Source organism: Pelmatolapia mariae, linkage group LG6, assembly GCF_036321145.2.
Source record: "Pelmatolapia mariae isolate MD_Pm_ZW linkage group LG6, Pm_UMD_F_2, whole genome shotgun sequence".
Taxonomy (NCBI): Eukaryota; Metazoa; Chordata; class Actinopteri; order Cichliformes; family Cichlidae; genus Pelmatolapia; species Pelmatolapia mariae.
In genome coordinates, this window is record NC_086232.1 from 19,060,097 (window position 1) to 19,082,216 (window position 22,120).

General features: G+C 40.4%; 1 protein-coding gene across 2 annotated transcripts in view; it reads right to left on the bottom strand.

Moving 5' to 3' along the window:
• The window catches only part of hhip (hedgehog interacting protein), a 37,707-nt gene that overhangs the window by 14,447 nt on the left and 1,140 nt on the right, over positions 1-22,120 (bottom strand). The window contains exons 1-7 of one of the 2 annotated variants that reach the window (XM_063476096.1): positions 21,894-21,914; positions 18,709-18,901; positions 14,002-14,146; positions 11,188-11,389; positions 4,186-4,337; positions 2,484-2,657; positions 2,221-2,364 (exon numbers count right to left, since the gene is read on the bottom strand). In XM_063476096.1, the coding sequence (XP_063332166.1) occupies positions 2,221-2,364; positions 2,484-2,657; positions 4,186-4,337; positions 11,188-11,389; positions 14,002-14,146; positions 18,709-18,802 (911 nt within the window). In that variant the 5' untranslated portion in view covers positions 18,803-18,901; positions 21,894-21,914. Of the gene's footprint in view, positions 1-2,220; positions 2,365-2,483; positions 2,658-4,185; positions 4,338-11,187; positions 11,390-14,001; positions 14,147-18,708; positions 18,902-21,893; positions 21,915-22,120 lie in introns of those variants that run through there. The other variant, XM_063476095.1, reaches the window with a different exon arrangement.

Genomic DNA, 22,120 nt, shown 5'->3' on the forward strand with positions numbered 1-22,120 from the left:
TTGAGCATGTGCTGAACAGCTTGTTCTGCTATTGAGTGTTGTTTCGAACTTCTAGTAGCCTAGTTGCTGACAATCGGGTGCCTGATTGGCTAGTGTTTAGCAGCACCTTGGGATGAGCTTGGACCGTGGTACACCGGTCAGTTGGTGTATGCCCCAGGCCATGTTTGACTGATCTGAATAGGGCTGTCCCATAGGGCTACTTCCAGCTGATGTTAAGCAAAACCAAGCTGCTGCATTATTTGGAGTGAGGCCTATTGCCACCTCCAAGGTGAAGTTCCATAAATTGGGCAATGCCAGAGACAGGCTGCAAAGTAGGCGTCTCCGTCAGGTTGTTTCCTCACTCTCAGCACTTGTGAATCATAGGCAGTCTTCTACAAAACTACAGTCAAGGTTTGCAAGATGACACGGCCAACAGCTTTCTACCGAGACAATCCTGAACAGACTGCACACAGCTAGTCTCCGGTCTCACAGGGCTGCCATGACTGCCTTCCACTGCTGGCATCGGCAACATGTGCACAGGAACCTGAACATGTGGAGGAACGTTAGCAGTAATTCCAGATTGATGCCATCACACAGGAGTGTAACCAGCTGTTGTGGCTGTGTATAGTTCTATATAGCATCAAATAACAACAGCAGTCACCTCAACATACTTTATACTGACATACTTTATACTAAGGTAGAGACTAGGGATGGGTATCGTTTAGGTTTTATCCGATACCGGTGCCAAACCGGTACTTTTGAAACGGTGCCGGTGCTTAAACGGTGCTCGAACCGGTGCTCGAACCGGTGCTTAAAGAATGGAGAACACAAAATTGGTCCAAAAACCTCTCATGTTCAGCTGTTTTTTGTAAAAAGATAACAATGTTAGCCTTTTCTGCAGCTATAGGGCATATATGGTATCACTCTTGGCTGGAAGCAGTGCTTAAACAATGGAAAAAACACAAAATTGGTCCAAAAACCTCTCATGTTTAACTGTTTTCCACTTTTTCTTTGTGGTCATTTTGGCCTTTTTGGCCAGGGTGAAGAGAGTATCTGCCATCAAACAAGAAGACAGCTGCATGTAACTACGACGGTGTTTGCTAGTTCACCTTACGTGCATTAATTTAATAACGTGGTTAGCCTACTCAGCGTAAATTACACATGAACAACATTAAGCTACTCACGCAGAGAAGAACGGCTGCTGCTGCCATCATCATCCTCATCATTTCTGCTACACTGGCAGGGCTAGGGGCCAGGACTCTACTCTTCGAGTTTTTGGGGGATGTTGCTAACTCCGGGTCCGATAACAGGCACCACACCCGCAGTATCTACTGCGGGTGTGGTGCTCACACCGAGCACATCTGTGCTCGGTGTGAGGTCTCACAGCAAGCTATCAAATACGGTGCATTTCTCGGCTTTAAAAAAAAACCGCTATGCGTCGCCAGGTGTTTCATCAGATTCGAGGTGTTACCTCCTTTGACAGTATCACAGTATCAGCTTAAAGCACTTGTTGCAGGCTGCTGAGTTTGCATCTTTTGCTGCGAAGTACAGCCAGACTTTTGACCGCTTCGCCTTGGGCATTTTTAATCTGTAGCTCTGCTCTAAAAGAACGTACGTACCTGGGCCCGCCTACTATCCTCGGAAACGTAAAACGATTGGCTAGAATTGGCTCAGGAAAAAAAAAAAAAGCACCAAAATAAAGCACCGAAATGTGTGCTGCTTTTCGGTCTGGTTACTACCGTTTATGTCAGAACCGGTGCCATCATGGCACCGGACACCGGTACCCATCCCTAGTAGAGACCCTACAATAATATAGAGAAAATCCCAACAATCAAATGAGACCTTTTGATCAAGCTCTTGGGAACAGTGGGAAGGAAAAACACTGTTTTAAAAAGAAGAAATTCAAAAGGAAGAAGTTTTCATGGGTGGAGATCATATATTAAACTCTGTTGTTCAACCTGTAAATGGATTTTACTTATAAATGTGTCACCATATAAGAGGAAATAAACAGGCTTTCCAACTGTATAAGATTTATTGCCGGGAAGCATTGTTACAACAAAGAAACAATCGACCCAACACAAAATGCCTTACTGTTTGTGCTAAGTTCATATTTTCTACAAGAGCAGTAATGAAAATACCCTATAGTATGAGCAGAATTTCTACATGAACATTTTATGATACAACAGAAAATTGCAAATCAGTCACAGCAAGAATCTTTAAAGAGTGCAGTGTTTCACTTACCTGCCTGGATCATGTAATCCATGTGCAAAGATTTCAGGTGGCTGGTTGGTGCTGTTGAAGTAGGGATTGCTCCGTGGTATGGAATATGGAGAAGCACAACTATCTGTGTCTATATCGACCCTTAGCACAGACCCTGTGAAATCACTGCAAGAAAAAGACAAGAATACGCATTCAAAATTGTACAAGGTAGGTCATGATTGAAACATGGAGCACAAAGCAGTACATAAACATCAATAAAATGACCCTTGGACTTTTGATCTTACCTCAGTCCATCCATTTCTTCCATATCATCCAAAGTGATCATGCCATCTCCCAGGATGATGTGCAACAGACCATCAGGACTAAAGAGAAGTTGGCCCCCAAGGTGCTTCCTATGCAGCTCCGCCACTTCCATTAGTACTCGGACTGTCCTTGTGTCTACCTGGTTTGGGTTCTTCCTGAGGAAATCATAAAAAATTGCAAATGCAAAAAATATGTTTGCTAAACTGCATTTATAAGGAGTACCCACAACATTTCTATACCTTGATGCTTTTACGCTGTCTTATATATAAGGGGACTTTTGTCTGCTCCCTTATTTTTAAAGGGGTCTGGGTTCAAATGTATGATATCTGAAAGTGGACAGCTGGCCTAAAACGTCATTCTGACTGATGTAAAAGCCATATAGTGTTTTAAAATATACAATAAAAGATCATGCTTTTTGTAAATGAATTTTCTGAACTGTTATCTGCTTTTTTCTTCACTAATGTGGTGCAACTTTATATCACACAGACTGTTAATGGCGAGCTGGCAGGTTAAAGGCCATTCAATTCAGCATTCATGTTTTCACATGTGAAAAGACAATCCATGGTGATAGTGCATGTTATACATGCACTATCACCATGGATTGTCTGTTTGCTTCAAATAATGACTCTGTTAATGGGTACAATGACACCAAGGCATGGATAAGATATGCTGACATGACACACCGAACAAAATCCAACATTAAATTACTTTAAATACTTTGTTTTCTGCAGACAATTAGTCTTAATCTAATGTATCGCTAAAGACAGTGGGTGGAGATGTAAAGACAGGCTGCAAAATGTTGCACAATTTCAAGTGAAGTGCAAAATGAGAATTTAGTTTCACAGTATCAGCAACTAATATGGCAAGTTGTGTTATTTTGGGTAGTCGTGCAATTTTTAAAAAGCACCTTCCTAAAGTAAAAAAAAAAGTCTTTTAAGCTACCATTAAGTACTTTAACTACCATTTCTCTATGGGACCCTCAAATTAAGGACTATATGCTGCAGTTACCAAGACTGCATGCCAAGATTATAATTAAGATTAGATCATTAAGTCAAACATACAACTGTGATTATGAAAATTAAAATGTAACACTTAAACATGTTCGTGAGAAAAGATTGTTTTCTTAATCACAGGTCATTGTGAAGGGAGTGTAAGGTACAGACACAGGAAAAGGCAAAACACTGTTATGATAATGAGAGTGTTGCACATCTTTAGCAAAACACTTTTCTTGGCGATTTGACCTACTTACTAAATCCTCAAAAGACAAAAATTATCTGTTTTGATTTCTTTGCATGTCTAGAAGAATCCTCAGTGTGCCTTTGAAGGTTTTGTTACCATGGTTTCTTAAAGAAATTGAGGTTAGCAGGTTGGATTTATTAGTGGTATAATCAAAAAATCCACAATTCAGTAATCAGAAACTTCCATGAGAAAAGTTTGTCCTTTTTATAGTGTTTAGAATTTAAATAAAATTAAAAACAATGGGAAATGGGAATGTTCACAGTACTACAAATCACAGTTGACTAAAATGAAAACTGTCTTGCATTCATGTGCTAAAGGTGTCTTAAAATAAGTTTGATTAACTGAAGAGGGTTTGCATATCCAGTCTTTATTAACCTCGACCTTTTATGTACCCTTTATGGTGTCATTTCAGGCAGTGGTTTGGTGCACCACTTCTCCCATTACCTCGAAACGGTGTATTCAACCACACGGAGAATGTGGTCGTGTGGTCCGATGGCCCAGCGCTCTTGGTTGGTGGTGTAGGAGACGTAGAGCTTGCCATTCTTCTTATAATTGGGGTGGAATGCCAGGCTTAGCAGGCCCCTTTCATCTCCGCCCTGCAGTCAGATGATAAACACAAAAGATCCAGGAGTTAATTATGTCCCTGCTTGGCTTGTGCTTGGCTGTGTGGGGTTGGAATCACCCCCCTTGGTCATCTTCATCATCCCCAACACACAGTCTCTATACATCCATAACCCCCTGCCTGTTTTAGTTCTCCCACTGTCCCCCCCCCTTTCTTTTTTTTTTAAATTTGACATTCACCTTCGCTTTCACTTCTTTGCTTTTACTCTCACTCTTGCTGCTATTTCACTACACACCTTTAAAACATATACTTTTACCAACCATTAGGAAGCATTTGACTCAGGGTTTAGCAGCATCTCCTCTGCAAATCATAGACTTTGCCAGGTCTTCTGCAGCCTGTTTATGTGCATCTGTCCCCAGGGTCGGGGGCCCCAGTGACGCCCAGACCCTCCCGGTGGCCTCTATTGTGCGGTGATTTGTGTGTGTAATCTTTGGGGGATATCTGTGAATGCTATGCTGAGTGGCTGAAAGAATTTATTAGCTCACTCACAGTTCATAGAGCGCACAAAAGTGCAGAGTGCTTCAGTCCCTGCTTTTCGCTCCCCATCCCCTCACTCTTCACTGATTTACACAAAATCCATGCAAAATACGAGGCTTGGATAGGGGGGTTAGGGCTAGAGTAGAGTAAAAAAGGAAAAAAAGACAACCTAAACAAGGAAAGAGCTGCCAACTCCCACTGTCTTGGCAACATGTTTAGAAAACATCTAAATTGCTTGTGTAATATGTAAACCTTTGTCTAACCCTGGAGGCAGCTACATCAGTTGTCACTACCTTGGTGGTCCTCCCGTCATAGTTAGCTGTAATAATCAGCTATAGCATTTCATTCCCCAGGCAAGGAAAGTCAGGTTGGCTTTTTTTAATGTTTTACTCTCTCCCTGTATTTCTTCTTGACTAAAGAATGAGCAGAATTCTCAGGTGTTAAGAACATTTTTTAAAGTGGTCCTTAAGCAAGTATATAACAGCGTTTCTTTTACTATCAATAATAGCTTTAAAAAGGTCTGCAGTTACTACAAAAGCACTGACATTGCACTCATATTCCTCAGGTATTCATTCTCAAAACAGTAACAATGAGAAAGAAAATCAGAAAAAATATATACATATAAATATTTGTTTGCACTATAGTGGCAGTTTTCTGGATAGGTGTAGTTTATTTAACAGGACAAGAAAAACATAAACTGGTACACTGGATCTACTAGTTCGGTTCACACTGCACTGGGCCCAGTGCAGTCCAAACACAGGCTCCATACACATGTAAAAAGATGACTCTTTGCCAAGGTATGTACTCAAAGTACCAATGAGGAAAAACAGAGACCCACATGATAAGCCACAGGAGGTCTATCAATCTGAATATAAAGTGAAATACTGTGAAGGTTGACAAATAAGTCTCCACCCCAAAAGGCAGAGTTCCTCTGCAAAAATTTATGAGTACTACTAAATGTCAGACCATTGAAGTCAAATAAAAACAAGAGTTATATGGGAGTGGATGCAGCACTCTTTACTTGGAGACACAGTGAGTGCCCTTTGCCAAAGAATGTCAAAAAGTTTCTTCCTGGGAAGAGAAATTCTCCACCTCACCTTTGGAAATTTTGGATCCATATGTTAGATTTAGAGATGCAGTGACCCACATCCCCAAAATAAACTCACCATAGGGAGTGGGTCAAAAGCTGTGATTCCAAAGAGGCCTAGATCCGGAGCCAAAGGGGGACCACCAAGGTACACAGTGGTAAATGGGCTGAAATATTAGCTCCCTTGCTAATGACTAGCTCCTTCAGCAGCAGGCAGACAGCAGAGCTGGCACCAGAGCCATAAGAAACAAACACTGCATCAGCGAGCCTTTCACTGTAAGAGCCGGTCCATGGAGATAGCTTGATTAAAAGAAGACAAAGTGCCAAACTGGGACTCGTGAGCAGTGATCATGTTAAAACTGCTGCCAAAGCTGCAGTAGGTAAGATATTTTTGGCACAGCTCAAAAACTAACACACTATATAAACAACCTCATTTAAAGAATGTACAAACTGCGGTTTTGTGCATATTGTTAGGTGTAAAGCCAATTCTGAAGCTTTTAAGGTTCTCTACTGCACCTAGATATAAAGATGTTCAAGTGCATTGACTAGAGTGATACCACGTGTGTAGCTGAATGCAAGAGGAGCTACATGTTTCTGCCATGTTTTTCCATCTATATAAGGGATGATTCTCGTAGTTATAGATGCTGCACCTGTACTTCAAAGCTCCCTGATTGTTGTAGTGACTCTGTCAAATTGTACACCATGCACATTGTGTCAACTTAAAACACATTTTTTCCATGAATCTCTTTGTCTTATTTATGACTATCATCATTCTTCCAAAGCAAAGTAGGGGGCTTCTGATCTCTCACCAGGTATTATCTCTTCATTTTTCACAAATACCTGTCCCTGCGTTTCACTTTTCCCTCAAACACTGTTCTCTGGAGCTCTGGGTTTGGCTCTATGGAACGTGTGGCATCATTCCAAATAAACCTGGGAATGTGAGGTGCAGGGATAACAACCAGCTGATATCTCGCAGTGATTATTTTCACAGAATTATGAAGAAAATGTCACAAGAAATGCAGCAATTTCCAATTCTGCAGGGATAGCTGTCACTGAGCATCAGTGACACATGTGTTGGTTCATGCATTATAACCCTGAACCTTTTGATCCTCACTCCACAAAAAGACATTCCATTAGAGTTGATTGAAACAAAAACACCCTCTACACCCTTCACTCAAAGACAACCTGCAGCATGTACGCTTGTACCTCCCTCACAAACAACATACACAGTTTTTTTGCTGTCTCTTTTTTTCTTGTGCAATAAGAATCACACAGTCAAGTTTCCACTGCAATGCCTTCAGCTGGTGATACTTAAATTCTTGGACCATCGAGAAGCCGTGCACAAATTCCACTCCAACCAACCAAGAACGAGATATAATCCATCATCAATCACAAAGATGATGATTTTTTTTTTTAAAGCCAACAATATTTATATGAGCACTGCAGCATTTATGTGCAAAGCTGGATTTATAGTACTGTGGTGTCCACTTGCGTAGCTGTTCAGCTACACAGAGGGAAGGATTATAGGATCTCAATCAACGCAGTGGTAACAGAGATACACCTTTGTGCACACTATCACTTGTTTGTAATATGCTGATTGGTTAAAAAGTTTACTTAAACAGGAAAAGGAATAAGCACAAATAGGAAGAAGTTGGAAACAAACCCGAACAAAGATCAAGGACGCATGAATGAGAAACACAGGCAATGTCTGCAGTGGACAGTTTTAATTTTCCTTAACACTCGGTTTCACTCCACTACAAACACGTCCTTTATATAGCTCAACTTCTGCCTCTCCACCATGGGCAAAGCTTAAGGTAGAACTACAACATGAACAAGAGCAGCCAACACTACATACTGCTTTATTTTACTCCATCATCTCTGATCTTCTGATGCCAAGGACAGCATCTGACAGCTGTACTGTCAGCTCTGGGATGCTAGTCACCCATATCTGTCCACTGTTATTATCATGCATTGTACTCTCAAGTAGCATTTCTAAAGTTTTTTGCACACTGTTTCTGATTGCATCTTCATAGGTTGCTTTGAGAGCAATTCCAAACAAGTTCAAGGATATTTGTGGTTCCTGACAGGTTTAATAGTGTTCAAATGTATGTTTGTAAAAGCACTATAAAATTTTATGTAATCTGTGTATGCTGCAAGCATTGCTTTCCATAAATCATGAAAAGTACACAACTAGAAATACACCTGTGGTTCACTGTTACTGGCAAATAAACGGGCTAACACATAACCATGTTTGCAAAAATAAGCTATATAACCTAAAATAAACTATTAAGTTTGCCCCAATAGATACTAATGCTGGGGAATGAAGTTCAAATGATCAACGATAGCTTGCCAACTCACCAATCAAGGCGATTTTTAGCTCATTTCCAATTGATGCATTAAATAAATATTATTATTATTATTATGTGATTCATAATAAATTAAATCTGCCTTACCATAGTTTCATGTCACATCTGGAGGATATTTATAGCAGCTGTTTTGATTTTTAAACTGTAGCGTAATGCGACTATACTTGTCGTCTACATAACTTTTTGGTCCACCAAAGTGGGGAGGGAACGGTGATGAGTGAAGGGGAACTAAGTGAGGCATTTTAAACAGAGTGGATGAGTTAGTAGAGCTACAGGTGTAAAAAATTGGAACTGACATTTGAGAAATAAATTCTCAGTGTGTGTGTTTCTCTCTCACGAGTGTGTAATGAGTTTTCTGAATTTAGGCCACACATTGTATTTTAGGGAGTACAGCCCTAATTGGTGCACGTTAACCTCCTCTGCCATCCTTTCCTGGCAGCAATGCTTTGCAGTCCAACAGGAGAAAGACAGTATGATTGAACTATGGAGCAAATCGCCCAACCCTATAGGCTATGTAAAACATAGAGAGGATAAAAATAAATCTTTGTATAATTAACTTAAAACCTATATTCAATTAAAAATTATACAAATGTAACATATTAAAACAATCAAGAATATGCTCATTTGATGCCAGTAACAGATTAAAACAAACAAAAAAAACCCCAACAAAACAAACTCGGAGCAGCATGTGGGGCCATCCTTTTGTCCCAATTTTTTGCTTACTCTACTGTCCAGTGTTTCTCACGGTTTACAGGTCTGAACTGGTATGTGAGTTTTCCACCTGGGCTCTGTTATAGTGTTTATTGTTTTAAAATCTGGATGAGGAAGGCTATCATGTAAAAAGGCAAGAGATGAAAAAAACAGTATATATTATCTTCACTGATGTGCACCTATGCCACAAACAGTAATATAACCACACACGATCACAGATAATCGCTTTGGAACTGTGCGCTGATAACAAACCCAATGGTCCCTATTCTCTTTAACCTGAAAGATGTGGAATAGATTTAAGAAACAACCCCCAAACCCTGCCAAAAAAAGAAAAACCAACATCAACAGTTACTCAGATTTGACATGCTATATTGTTTCTTTGCAAACAACAAGCCCAAAATAGGGCTTAAATTATTTTAACAATTACAGATTTCTGCAGACAAGATCCCGCTGAGTTACATAATCAACTGAAAGTTTGTAACATGAATATATAAATGGACTGCATGACTTTAAAAGCAAACTGAATTTCTGAGAACACCCACAGCCATGTAGAAGCCCACACCAGAGTGTAGTATTGTTTTTGTGCAGTTCAGCTAAATTGGCACTGAGGGATCCATGGAAGGAGGGGGACAGAAGAGTAAGAGGAAACATAGAACATTACAATCAAAGCATGTGCATGAGGTTGATGATTAACCCGTTATCTGCCTTGTCTCTTGAGAGCATGGGTTCCTCTTTATGTATAAAGGCAGCTCCATCCTGTTGATGCTGCCAGTAAACACCTTAGCCCTCCCTTGGAGTGGATTGCACCGTTATGGCAGCCAACAGTTCAGAATAGGACTCCTGGGGCTTGCAGGGGGATTGAGCCACATCTAATTGTCATAATAGTGACTTTATCCACAACTAGTTTGGACTAAATTAAGATAAGAGAGCTGAGAAGAGTGGGGTGAGCATCCCAAAGGGTGCAGCTTAATATTCAAATGCTCTGCTCCGTTTGACTCCTTGTAAGCAGAGGACCTTGTCAGTGGAAGAGCGAGAGGCATGCGTGATGGATAAACTTCCTGTCTGGGAGTGTGCCCCCCACAGACATCTAAGCTACCACATCTCCTCATGCAATCTAAACAATTTCTGAACAATTACCAAATTCAAAATCTGTGATTACCCAAGGTCTATGGATATAAAAATAAATCTCAAGAAGATTAAGTGTCTTTGGAAATGATATATCCATAGAGAATTTAAAAAAAAAAGACATTTCAAGAACTAGCAGCGTAGCACGGCACACATACTTTTGAGAATACATCAACTCAAGGACACAGCAGGCCTAACTATTTCCAAAAGAGTGTATCATGTTCAAAAGACATAAACAATCAAATTCCTGTACACCTTTTTTTATTGCTTTGGCTATGTTTACTTTTCCCACATAGGGCAGATAGCCAAACAAAAGTAGAACATATCTTTACCCTGCCATCCTCCCTCTTCTGGCAGGAGAGATGGTCAGACAGACAAGTTAAATGTTACACAGGTGTGGATAGATCCGCCTTTTCAGGTCTACAGGTTTTATTTGTATTAATAACACCCCCATAACTACACTAAGAGTGCAGGACGAGGCATAAAGATTTCACAGACCTCAAATATGAAGTTATTTGTTTAACTGAACTACAAGCATAAACAAGGTTACAATTTAAACTTAACTGTCATTCCCATTATCACTTGTGGTAGTCATATAAATAAGTCCCTATAATATTGGAACCCTTAAAGGAACAATATGGGAGAGATTAAGAAAGCCATTGACCATTCTTATGAGAGGTAGCAGAAAATTATCAGTTTGCTTAATGTGTGCACTATGTACATTTAATTAGCAGGTAATAGCGTAATGCACAATCACAATTAATGAACGACTGCTTGTTTGGTCTAATCATATAATTTAATACTAATAGTATGCAAGCAAGACTGCCAAGGGATTTACCTTGGCTGGAGACATTCCATTACACAGGTGAAAACATTTGTGTTGGGAAGACGTGTTGTATTTCATCCCCTTCTTTAGAAATGTAGCAGAAACTATTTTATGTACTCTCAGCCATGTTTCTTTCTTTCTTTTCCCTTTGTTCTTTACAACTATGATTATCTAGTTCAACATATTACCTCTATAATTCACAGGCAACAGTATGAGGCAAAGTTGGTCCTACCTTCAAGCCGCTCTGCACTATCTTGTGGATGTCCAAGAAAGGCTCCTTAATTAGCTCGAGGTTATGGTTGAGTATCCTGACAATTCCCTCCCTCTCAAGGACAAAGAGCCGCTGGGAACCATCTCCACAGTGCACCACAGCCACCGGCTGCCTTAGACCACTCAACACCTCCTGGGCACAGTAGCAGTTGTGTTTGTGTTTCCTGGGTAACAAGGAAGATACAAAATGTCAAGGGCCCTGTTCATATTTGCCATCAACATGCGTCTTGGGTGATCCGATCATAAACGGACCGTGCTAAGTGCGTCAGTTCACACTTGGCATTAGCATACGTATCAAGTGACCACTTGTGACCGGATCTCACTCTCCCACTTTACAGGCAAACAAACAAGTACTCTACATTATTTCCGCTTGCTAAGACCAAATGTTAGAATCCTGCATGGGCTCAAATTTGCAAACTCAATTCTGCTTCCAATCCAGAACCACCACCCTGACTGATCAGTTTTGAGCACATGAGCTGAACCATAGCTAAGCAAGGTCAAACACTATAAAGTGTTTTATTTTTCCTTGCACAACAGTATTATTCAAAACAAATGGTTAATGATAGCTGCAGGTAAACAACTCAATTCACTCTGCCAAAGCGCTGTTTTTCACTGGGGAGAGGCAAATCACTAGAGTACTGCTAAAAGAACTGATACCATTTGCTGCGCAGACCACCAGAGATAATGGACTGACTGACTGACTCAATGTGAATGCTTCCTGGGTGCATTCAATACTCTACTGTACTATACTATCTCTATACTTCACCACTGAACAGATAATCTAAGACACATTTTAATGCCAGATATGAACAGGAACAGAGAATGACTATGTCAGTGAATCCAGCAATAAGACAGAACAGCAAGACTTTCAGGTAGCAGTACGGATGAAAGAGAAAAGCAAAATAACCCCCAAAACTTACCAGGGTCTTTATAAGATATTTGGCAACCACCTGCCACCTCAACAAGTTCAGTGAATCTTGGCATTGACTTTACAGGAACATTTTTCTCACAAAAAGATACCTTGTCATTTTATCAGAACATCATCTAAAAGAACTGCAAATACCACCAAGAGCTATAGTTCACTGATCCACATCATTTTCATAATCATGACCCATTATGCTCTATAAATGTCTGATCACAGGCCAAAGGTGATCACACTGAACAGATCTGCAGTCACCCTTACCTCTACTGGAACAAACAGACCTGAAAGCAGTGAAACCTCCATAGCTTTAGGCCATAGGCTTCAAATGTTGAGGTTTTTCCATATATAAACTAAAAGAATAATACAATATATTCGGCAATAGTATACATTACCTGGACAATGATTAAAACCAATTATTGCTGTAGGTATTTGAAAGGTGTCCTAGCTGATAACTACTAAATCCATTTACATGCAAAGCAAAACTAAATCAGCTGCACTGTCATATTTTATTAACTGTCATGATCCTGGGTCTTGGAGCTCTGAGGGTTTTTTTTCTTTGTTCTTAGACATTTTATTTGGTTTCTTTGCGAGTTTATGTTCTTAGTTCTCTGATTATAGGTTGAGGGTTTACTCCTGGTTTAACTTTATTTAATTTTATTACCTGTTTACTCTCCTAGTGTGTTTCCCTGCATTTGTGTTTCTCAGTTCGTGGACTTCATTATTTGATTATTGAACATCACGTCCACCTAATAAAGATATATTTTCTGTTTAACCTGGCTGCCTCCAGGCATCTGCACTTGGGCACTCTATCTGCAATTCATGACACTCAGAACAATAAAATATTATAAGAAAACTGCCATTGCCCATCTTTATTCAAAACATTGATTTTTCTGGACAATAATTGTGTGTGTCAGATCTGGCTCTTTGAAAGAAGAAAACCCAGTAAGTTCAACCTCATCCACCTACATTTACCCTCAAATGTGCCAGTGTGAGACAAGGGCAAGAACCCCTGCAGATTTCCAGGCTGTGGACATGACTACTTAGGTTAATCTACATAAGAGAGGTCAATATGAAGTGCTATGACAAAAATCAGTCCATAATCATTCACACCACCCAGTGACAACATATGTGACTATTTCTTTGCCTATACCATAAAAGTACACAATTGCCACACTGCATTGTGCAAGGAACACAGGGCATTTAAGCTCTGTGTCTTAAATCTCCAAAATGAAGCTCATATTCTCAGTCAATAGCTCAGCTGACTTAATTCTGGCTCTTTCTCCCACCCTTTTAAAGTAATGGAGCCTGTTCACTGTCATTTATGTGCTTACGCTTCTCAGAGGATATGAGACAGAAGAGACAATTTAAGCCCTTCACTCAATAACTGTCGGAAGTTATTTGACGGAAAGTTGGTTGCTGCTGTTCAGGTGCCTAGTCTCTGGCCTTTCTGCCCTAGGGAAAACTGAGATGAAAGGCATCCCCCCATGGACAAAAGGGCAAAGCTCTCTGTGATGTACAGACCTTTGCAGTGAGGGAGGAAAACAGAATGACGCAGGATAAGCATTTTCATTATGTTAGTAAAGCTGAGCAAAAGCAGTCTGGACAAACTTTAGGATTACAGGAGAAATTGCATGGCATGTCAGTTTGAAAGTATGGACCATGTCAAAATGGACCAGTGAACCCAAAACATGTTCCAAAGCTATGCCTGCTTCTCATAGGTATAGAAAAAAACCCAAGAAGCTAATTTTGTTAGAACACATGACACTGTCAAAACTTATTTTAAAAATTACTTTAGATCTTCCATAGTATCACGCAATCAATGCAGCAAAACACTGTAAAAGTCAGACTACATACCTGCTGATTTCTTCTATTTTCTCATCTCCCAAGTAGTTAGAATCCTGACGATGTGATTGCTTTCGTTGAAAATCTGGAAAACACAAACTGGCATCTCTCCTCCCATAGTATTGGCAGAACTCATCCACATCGGCTTGGAACAGTTCTAGAAAACACAACAGATATGGAGTCATGCACTCACTAGATACTGCATGGCTTCTTATACTTGGCTCGTCTGGCCTGCTTGCTTTGGTTTGCCTATAATGTATTGTGGCTATTGTGCAAGAGAAGATGAGATTGTAAGTGGAGGCAGAAGAAGAGAGATGTGATGAGAAATGATGTGATGTGCTAGTGTGTCGGGGAGCATTGGAGTTCTACTTGACGAGCCAAACCAAATCCTGGCTAGACTGAGCTGAAAAGAACAAGTGAAAGCAAACTGGGCCAAACCAAATGGATCACAGATTAGAAAGGGCTCTACAGTGAACTATACCTCTTCCGGAGAGAAGAATGACTGCATTCTAAATTTTAGTTTACCTTGTCATTATTTTTATTGATGAAATAATGCTCATGCCTTAGTCCTAGTAGAAGAGACTGTCTTTCTATTCAGTTGGTTCAACACCATGCAATAATGAGGTTGCATTTGCTACAGCTGGATGATCCTTTAATTATAACTGCTTTAGATAGTTAAACCCAGTGTGCGCTGTTGATGTACACTAAATGAAAGCTTATTGGAAATGAACAGCAACACATTGCAAGTGGCAGCAAAATTCATCAAGCTTGCTGAGGAAGTACACATCTCAGCCATTGTACATGAAAAAAATCTGAAATAAACCTAGTACAAGAACTGGCATGATGAGGACTATAATTTTGTCTGTTTGGCACTAAAAATATAATTCTTCAACTGATTCATAGATCATTTGATGGTTGACTAGGTTGTGACATACACAGAAGTGGTCTTAAGAAAGCTATTTCAAGGGAAAAAAAGAAAAAGAAAAAAACCCCACTGCATCCCAACGAAGACTCCACAAAGCTCCACGAGGAGTTCAATCATTTTGAAAAATGTGAGACACAAAGAAAGCCAAATATATGATTACTAGAATTATTAACTAGGTAAACCCTTGCCAAAAGCATCTGACTCTATACCAGAAACAATATATCTCCATCGCAGTGAATTATGGGAACCAAATTAATTTCATGAATCACACATATACCCCCTTGAATATATTCTGCAACACTATAGATACAGAAAAAATAATTTGAAAACAAATTTCAAAAAAGTTACCAAATTACAAAACTCTTCTAAAACTACATTTTTACAACTTTTCCCATCATTATTTCTCAAAATCAACACATTAAACGGTTAACTAATCTAATGATGCTGGATGGCAGTTTCCAATTTTCAAACTGTGTTTATTCACTTAGCTGGAGTTAAAAATGTTATTCCTTCATTATTCTTGCCAGTCACAGGTATCCCAAAATGTTCTTTGATAAAATAAAAACAAACAAACAAAAAACAACAACAACCAAATTACTTGTTTTACTCTTCAAAAAGGTCTGGCTGTTTTGCATTACAGAGCTGCACATGGGCATAGTCTGTGAAATGAAAAAGTCCACCTGTTTAATATGGCATGTGATTGTGAATAAACAAAATTGTTTTCAGGGTGAGAGCTTTTCATCACTTGAACCGCCAAACAAAGACATGATGTTCCGAAATGCTGACTGATTGTATTTCCATAAATTCTGCCCATGAGTTCAAGGTAAAACTGACATCACATCATTCCTTATTTCCCTTTGGCCTGCTAGTTTACCTAAAACGACCTAGTGCCAGAGGAGAGGGTAATCTGCATAAACACAGCAGTCACACAGAGCTGCCCCTCCAGCCAGTGCAGTCACAACATTATTCCCGGCAATAAGCAAAGTGCGCAGTGGGTCTTCGGGGCCCTTAGCGACCTAAAAACAATCTTACCAATATTGTTTCCTTTAGTTAATCCCTCAGAGGACAGAGGAAAGCAAATACACCAGTGATAAAAACACAAACAGGACTCTCCCTGTCCCTCCTTTCATCTACTCCCTTTGCCCCACACTGCAAGGGTTGACCGCACCAAATACTGGAGGTGATAGGATATCCCCTCAAACATCTAAACATAACATGAAGATCAAACACACGTAGAAACACACACAGCTCTGACTATACCACCCACACTCTAGTGTCTGCAGTTATCTTAACCATGCTGGTTGGGGACATCGAATGGAGGGTGCGGGGATGAGTGGAGGAGGACATAAGAGAAGTATGGAGAAGGTGGGAGGCCCCCAGGCAGAAGTGAGAGTCGAGGCAGTAAATATCTTTATGGAGAAAAGGGGTACATGGGCTAATCAAGGGCTGGTAGGATGTTTCATGGGTGCAGAACGACAGTTATGGGTGCAGTAAAGGCTACTGTTTCAATTTAATACCTGTGCCTGGTGATTTTGTATTAGCAAAACAGGTGACACTGACAGGCAAGGTTTGTGGTTATGTTCACTTTTGCTGCTTCCCATTACAATATTCAGGTACAATATAAAAAAAAATGCATTGCACATTCAAAAATTCCAACTTAATTGTTACCATTTATGCAAATGCCTAAGAAAAACATTGCTCATATTGTACATCATTCAATCAAATTAATCTGTCTGTAGTTTGGAGATGATTTTCAGGAATCGTCAATATCTCCTTGTATGCTTGACAATGTCTTCTACCTTCATTGCAGGGTGTGCACTAACAAAAGATACTGTAAGAGAGTTAACATTAAAAAAAGGCAGGAAACAAACCAAAGGAGAAAAGAAGTGAGAGAACAAGGGAGCGAAGGCAAAGACACACAGAGTGAGAGACAGAACTCTGTCCATATTCCTGGCTCCCCACTGCTAAAGTTATACTTCCATCTGGTTATCTTCCAAGGCAACCTGGGTGGCCCACCCAAAGTACTTGACATCTTGATGCACTTCAGCAGTTTTACATACACACAACCTTTGTAGAAAAATAAATGTGTCATTCGTCACCACATATGCTGATCTGTGGGGGCTGATGGGGGGTGTACAGGGAGGAGCCTACAGTGGGGGGACGGGGTGGGAGTCGTGTCTGGATTCTTCTCTTGAGGTTTTCTGGTTTGACTCTCTGAGCCCATATGTCTATCAGTTCATAAGGAAACAATGTAACTCTGACAATGCCAGACTTCTTCTTCTTCTTTGCCTTTGCTCTGTAGAGTCCGTCTTGCCAACATCAGTTGTAGTTGAAGTGTTGTACATGATACTACGGTAGGCCATTAAATGCAGATGAGCAAGGACTCCGATGGAATGTATGTGTTTGATATTTGACTTGAGCTGCAGCGTATCATGTGGGTGGATTGCAGACAAGTGTGTTTGAAACTGTTCTCTGTTTGCAAATCTTAGCAGATCTAATCAGTTTGTGGCGACCGAGACTGGCAGAAGACTTGGCTGCAGGAGAAGAGACAGTCAAGAAGTGTTTGATCTTGTGTGGTATGCACTCTGAAGGTACCTGTGATCTTCTGAGAAGCAAATGCTTTAGTGATAGAGGCGTCCCATTTAACAGTACATTACACATAGAGGAAACTGTTGCATCAATGGCTTTTTGTTTTTTTAGTGTTTCTGCCATCTAATAGTCAGGAACGACAAAGGCCAGTACAGCAACACTTCAGCTATGTTTACAAATCATGTTAACCTACTACCCAAATGAAAACAGTTTAATGGCAGAGCATGAGAGAGTTTTTTAGGTGACAGTTTATGTCTGAGGAAGGCAAAGCGCCCAGCAGTCATGTCTAGACCACAGCTAGGGTGCATATGCATCCCAAATACAGAATCAACTCCAGCAGTTCAGTCTAGCAAGTTGTATCCAGGAACAGGTTATAAAATAGTTCACTTTGCTCCAGTCAGTCAAGTTTTCTGGAACACAGGTCAGGCCGGCTGGATTTTGTCAGTGCATTCATGAAATTTGTTTTCACACCCACCTTTGCATATCTAATATTTTCCATTCACATGTCACGAACTGTCTCAAGTCTGCATATTGTTACTACCTTCAAGGGCTTCAGAAAGTTAATTTATTGCAAATTTCTGCTGATTAAAATAACCCTGCATGATCCCAACAGACCTAATAGAGACGTGAGAACAACAACATCGGCACCTGATGACATAAACACAGCTAGAGTCGATACTGTGAGAGAAGAAGCACAAAAATCACTCTCCAAATTTGATTACTCAAATGTGCTAGGCCAGCCTGCACACTAATCAGGTGCTGGGTCCGTACAGCCAAAGTGTGGCAAGTGATTTTACTGATGCATTAAGAAACGAGGCAGAAAGCAAGCAAAACGGGTGAGACAAGCAACAACAAATCGGGGTGAGGTCAGATGAGGTAAGAGCTGAATAAATAAATATCCACAGACCAGACTATTGACGCACCACTTCTTGCATAAGTCCAAAAATCTTCCAGCTGCACATGCATGTGCAAGCTGAGTCTCAATGAGAAGTGTGGCCGGGTTTGACTTTTTTTTTTTTTTTAAATAAATCAAAATCAACATGTTCGCATCATTTTGAATTTATGAGAATTACAAATGAACAAATATAACACATGCTTACTTTTACTTAATCTTTTCCACTGTGTATGTTTACTTAGATACCACCAGGTAACCACACGGGCAACATTAAAGTTATAATAATGGCTATTATTATCTGTGTAATTACCTGGTATGTGCCCCCTGCAGGTGTAGTAGAACTCGCGGCAGAAGTTCTGGCAGAGCCGTGGCAGGTCTGGCTCCCTGTGTGGCATCTTATCCATGTCCAAGGAGTGGAACAACACCTGGGCATTGGGGGAGCAGCGAGCACACTTGATCTCCTCCAGGAGACGTCCACATTCTGTATTGTTGGTGGAGAAAATCTGGAGACCACACGCAACAAGGGCATACGCCTGATTAGAATGGCTTGCTGTTTGCTTTTACCTCTCACTTCACACTCACTACGCAAGCCAACATGTAGTTTAGGATTAGCTGGACATTTGGTGATAGCAGCATGATAAATATTACACTATGAAGAAGCGAGAGTTTAGATTGTGAGATTCATTTTCAAATCTTTGTTATAAATTCCTGAATATGACGACACTGAGAATTTAGAAAAACTACGCAAGATGCTTTCAAATAATCTCACTGAGTTCAAATTAACCTTTAAACTGGACTTTTACATATTTTTGTATATTTATTTCAGTGTTAGGCTTGTATATATCAGCTCAGTAAATATGTATATATGATGTCTAACATTATGCTCCCATTTAACTACATGAAATTATCCAATGTGATATATGTAAAGCAAGTACTCACAAGATTTAAAGGTAGTTAAAATATATATATGAGGTATAATTTGTTCACTACATACATGAAAAGTTTAATGTTAATGCCATGGACTCTGTTAATGTTCTACAGTGGATATGTTTGGGTAGTTTTTATTTAGTTTTAGTTTTTATTTCTTTCAGTTTGAAGTCTGCAACATCTCCACAATTGCATCTGCATCACCCGACTCCACATTTTCAGCAGCAACTAGTGATGTCACTTACCTCCTTGTTCTCCCACTGGAGATTGCATGGTCCCATTCATAAAAGTGAATTCTAACAAAGATCTAAAAGTTGTTTTTGTCTTTTGCTGAAATACTCAACATGTTTAAATTTTCTATACAATTGCAACATTTTTTATTCAGTCTCCCTTTGTACAGACTTGTCAAGCCTACAGTCTGACCTCCCTTTCTGTATACAGAAATAAACAAAAAGATCATCTCATTCTCTGCCTACTTACCAAGTTCACAAACACTTAAAATCAAATTACGATACCCACGCCTGACAAATTTCGAAGCATAAAATGAATGAAACCAAATAAGCGCCTCAAAGCCTGACTTGGGGTGATTACGCAAAGGTATACATAGACTTCATCCAAAAGAAATTAGCAGGATTATTTACATAACAAATTAGCTATAATAAAACACAGTGTAATCTGTTTTAGGTCAAGTGCTGTTTGCAGGCAGCAGGCTGGTAGTGCTTTGCTCTGTGTGAGGTCCATGTGTAAACACCAATTTAGAGATAGACAGGCACATCATTCCCTCTCTGGTATCAACAAATTAGCAGTCTGTCGAAGTCAATTAGACCAGGGGACCCAAGGCTAACATATGGACACCTTATACTTTACTCTAGTTGCAGAGCGAGTTGAAGCTGCAGAACAGATTTTTTCTTCAGAAGTTGTACAGAGCTGATTTTGCCCAACAGGTGAAATACACTTTCAGACATGCAAATAGGAAATCGCAATTCATAGAAGGCAATGTAACGGACTAAACAAAGACAGAATCATACTGAATGGTATCTTTGTTCTGCAATTTATCTAACCCCTTTCCGAAAGGGAGCTCCGCGCTGTATGTACAGTGTGTTCCTCTGTCTCGGTATCCTCTACACTCATGCCATGTAGTGTTGTGGGCATGCCTGCTCTCCTGCTCTAAATTGCCCATTGATTCTGCGTGCCATAGGCTGGCACAAGGTCCACAGAGAGTAGCATTTGTGTGCTCTCAACCATGCCTTGTGTCCATATGTTACTGGGATGGGCTCCAATGTTGCCATCATCCAAACCAGAACAAGTGAACCTTTGTTTGTTGTCTCTCGCTCAATCTTGGTGAGTACACGCCTCAAAAAAGCAGGGAGAAAACAGCAACGAGGAGGCTCAGCTGTCACACTTTCACAGAGATCAAGAGCAGAGTCACAATCGGAAAAAAAAAGTGGAACTGCAATGGGGTAATAAAATAAAATCATGAGTAACTTAACTCCCCTGCCATTTCAGATTTTTACATTGCATTTTTTTTATTTATTAAAACTCCCTTCACACCTGCAAAGCTCAGCCTCGTGTGGGAGAACAGCTGCTCCTTCTATGATCGCATCTGCATGACTCAACAGCAAAAATTCACAGAAGAAACACATTAACACATAAAAAAATGAAAATGTAAAATACGATTCAGCTGGAATAAAAAAAAGAGAGAAAAAATCTGGACAGTCCTCACACAATCAGGGAGACTGGGATAGGAGAAGGGAGACAAGCACTGAGGTAGGCAACACTAAGCTTTAACAAAACACTTGTCCTCAGGGAATAGGTGTAAGTTTGTTGGCGGGGGGATATAGTGAAAGACACGCACCCTCTCAAAGGCATTAACACTTGGACAGGGGCTCATGACTGGGGGGAGAATGATGTTCTCCAGCTTCTCCCATTAGTGAAACCAACAAACACAATGGTGTTGTTGTTATTCTTTTGCCATAATCAGAAAGGGCTCCGTGTGTGGGCAGTGTAGTGGGGAGGAGGAGAAGTCGAGTTCGTCCTATTCAGTTTCGACCCCCCCTTCTTATTTGCATGACTTGAGCAAATTAAATGATGCAATATGGCTTTTTGTCGCAACACAAAGTGAGATACCACCCAGCCACTGAATGATTCGAGGGGTGGTTTACATGAGAATGGCCCGGTGAGGATCCAAAGGAATCTGCTACAAGTTTGGCCGCATACACTCGCTGTTTTTTTTCGTCCTTCCTGCATTTCCGAAGAGCGGTTTAATTAACACACACCCCCCTCTGAGCTTTGCGCTGCATTACATTTTAACACTTACATTATTACCTCGGTTGGCGCCACAACGGTCAAGAGTGGAACGTAAGAGCGCGAGACACTTAAAAGACGTTAGACAAACAAACGTCTGAGCGTTAACTCTGAAAGCCACTGAGAACCAACGGCTGCCAAACAGCCGGCAAGAGGGGAAAAATCCTTATCAGCTTCCAGTAAAAAGGTCGACGGCTGAATTTAAAAAAAAAAGGTACAGCCGAACTCCTACCTTGTCGGGTAAATGGTTCAACAGTTAGTTACCTAGCGCCTCTTTCTGTCACTCTCAGCCGGCGGTTGGAGCTCACTGTGGCCAGCGTAGAAGTAACGTAAATCGGGCGAGTGATTGCCATGGTAACAACGAAACGGATTGGACACACCGAATTAGAGTTGAACCGTATTATGCGAAGCTGGTAAACATTTTATTGCTTTTTGTTCACTTTTAAGGCTGCCTCCGATAGAAGCAGATTAAGTTGTTCTCCGAAGATTGT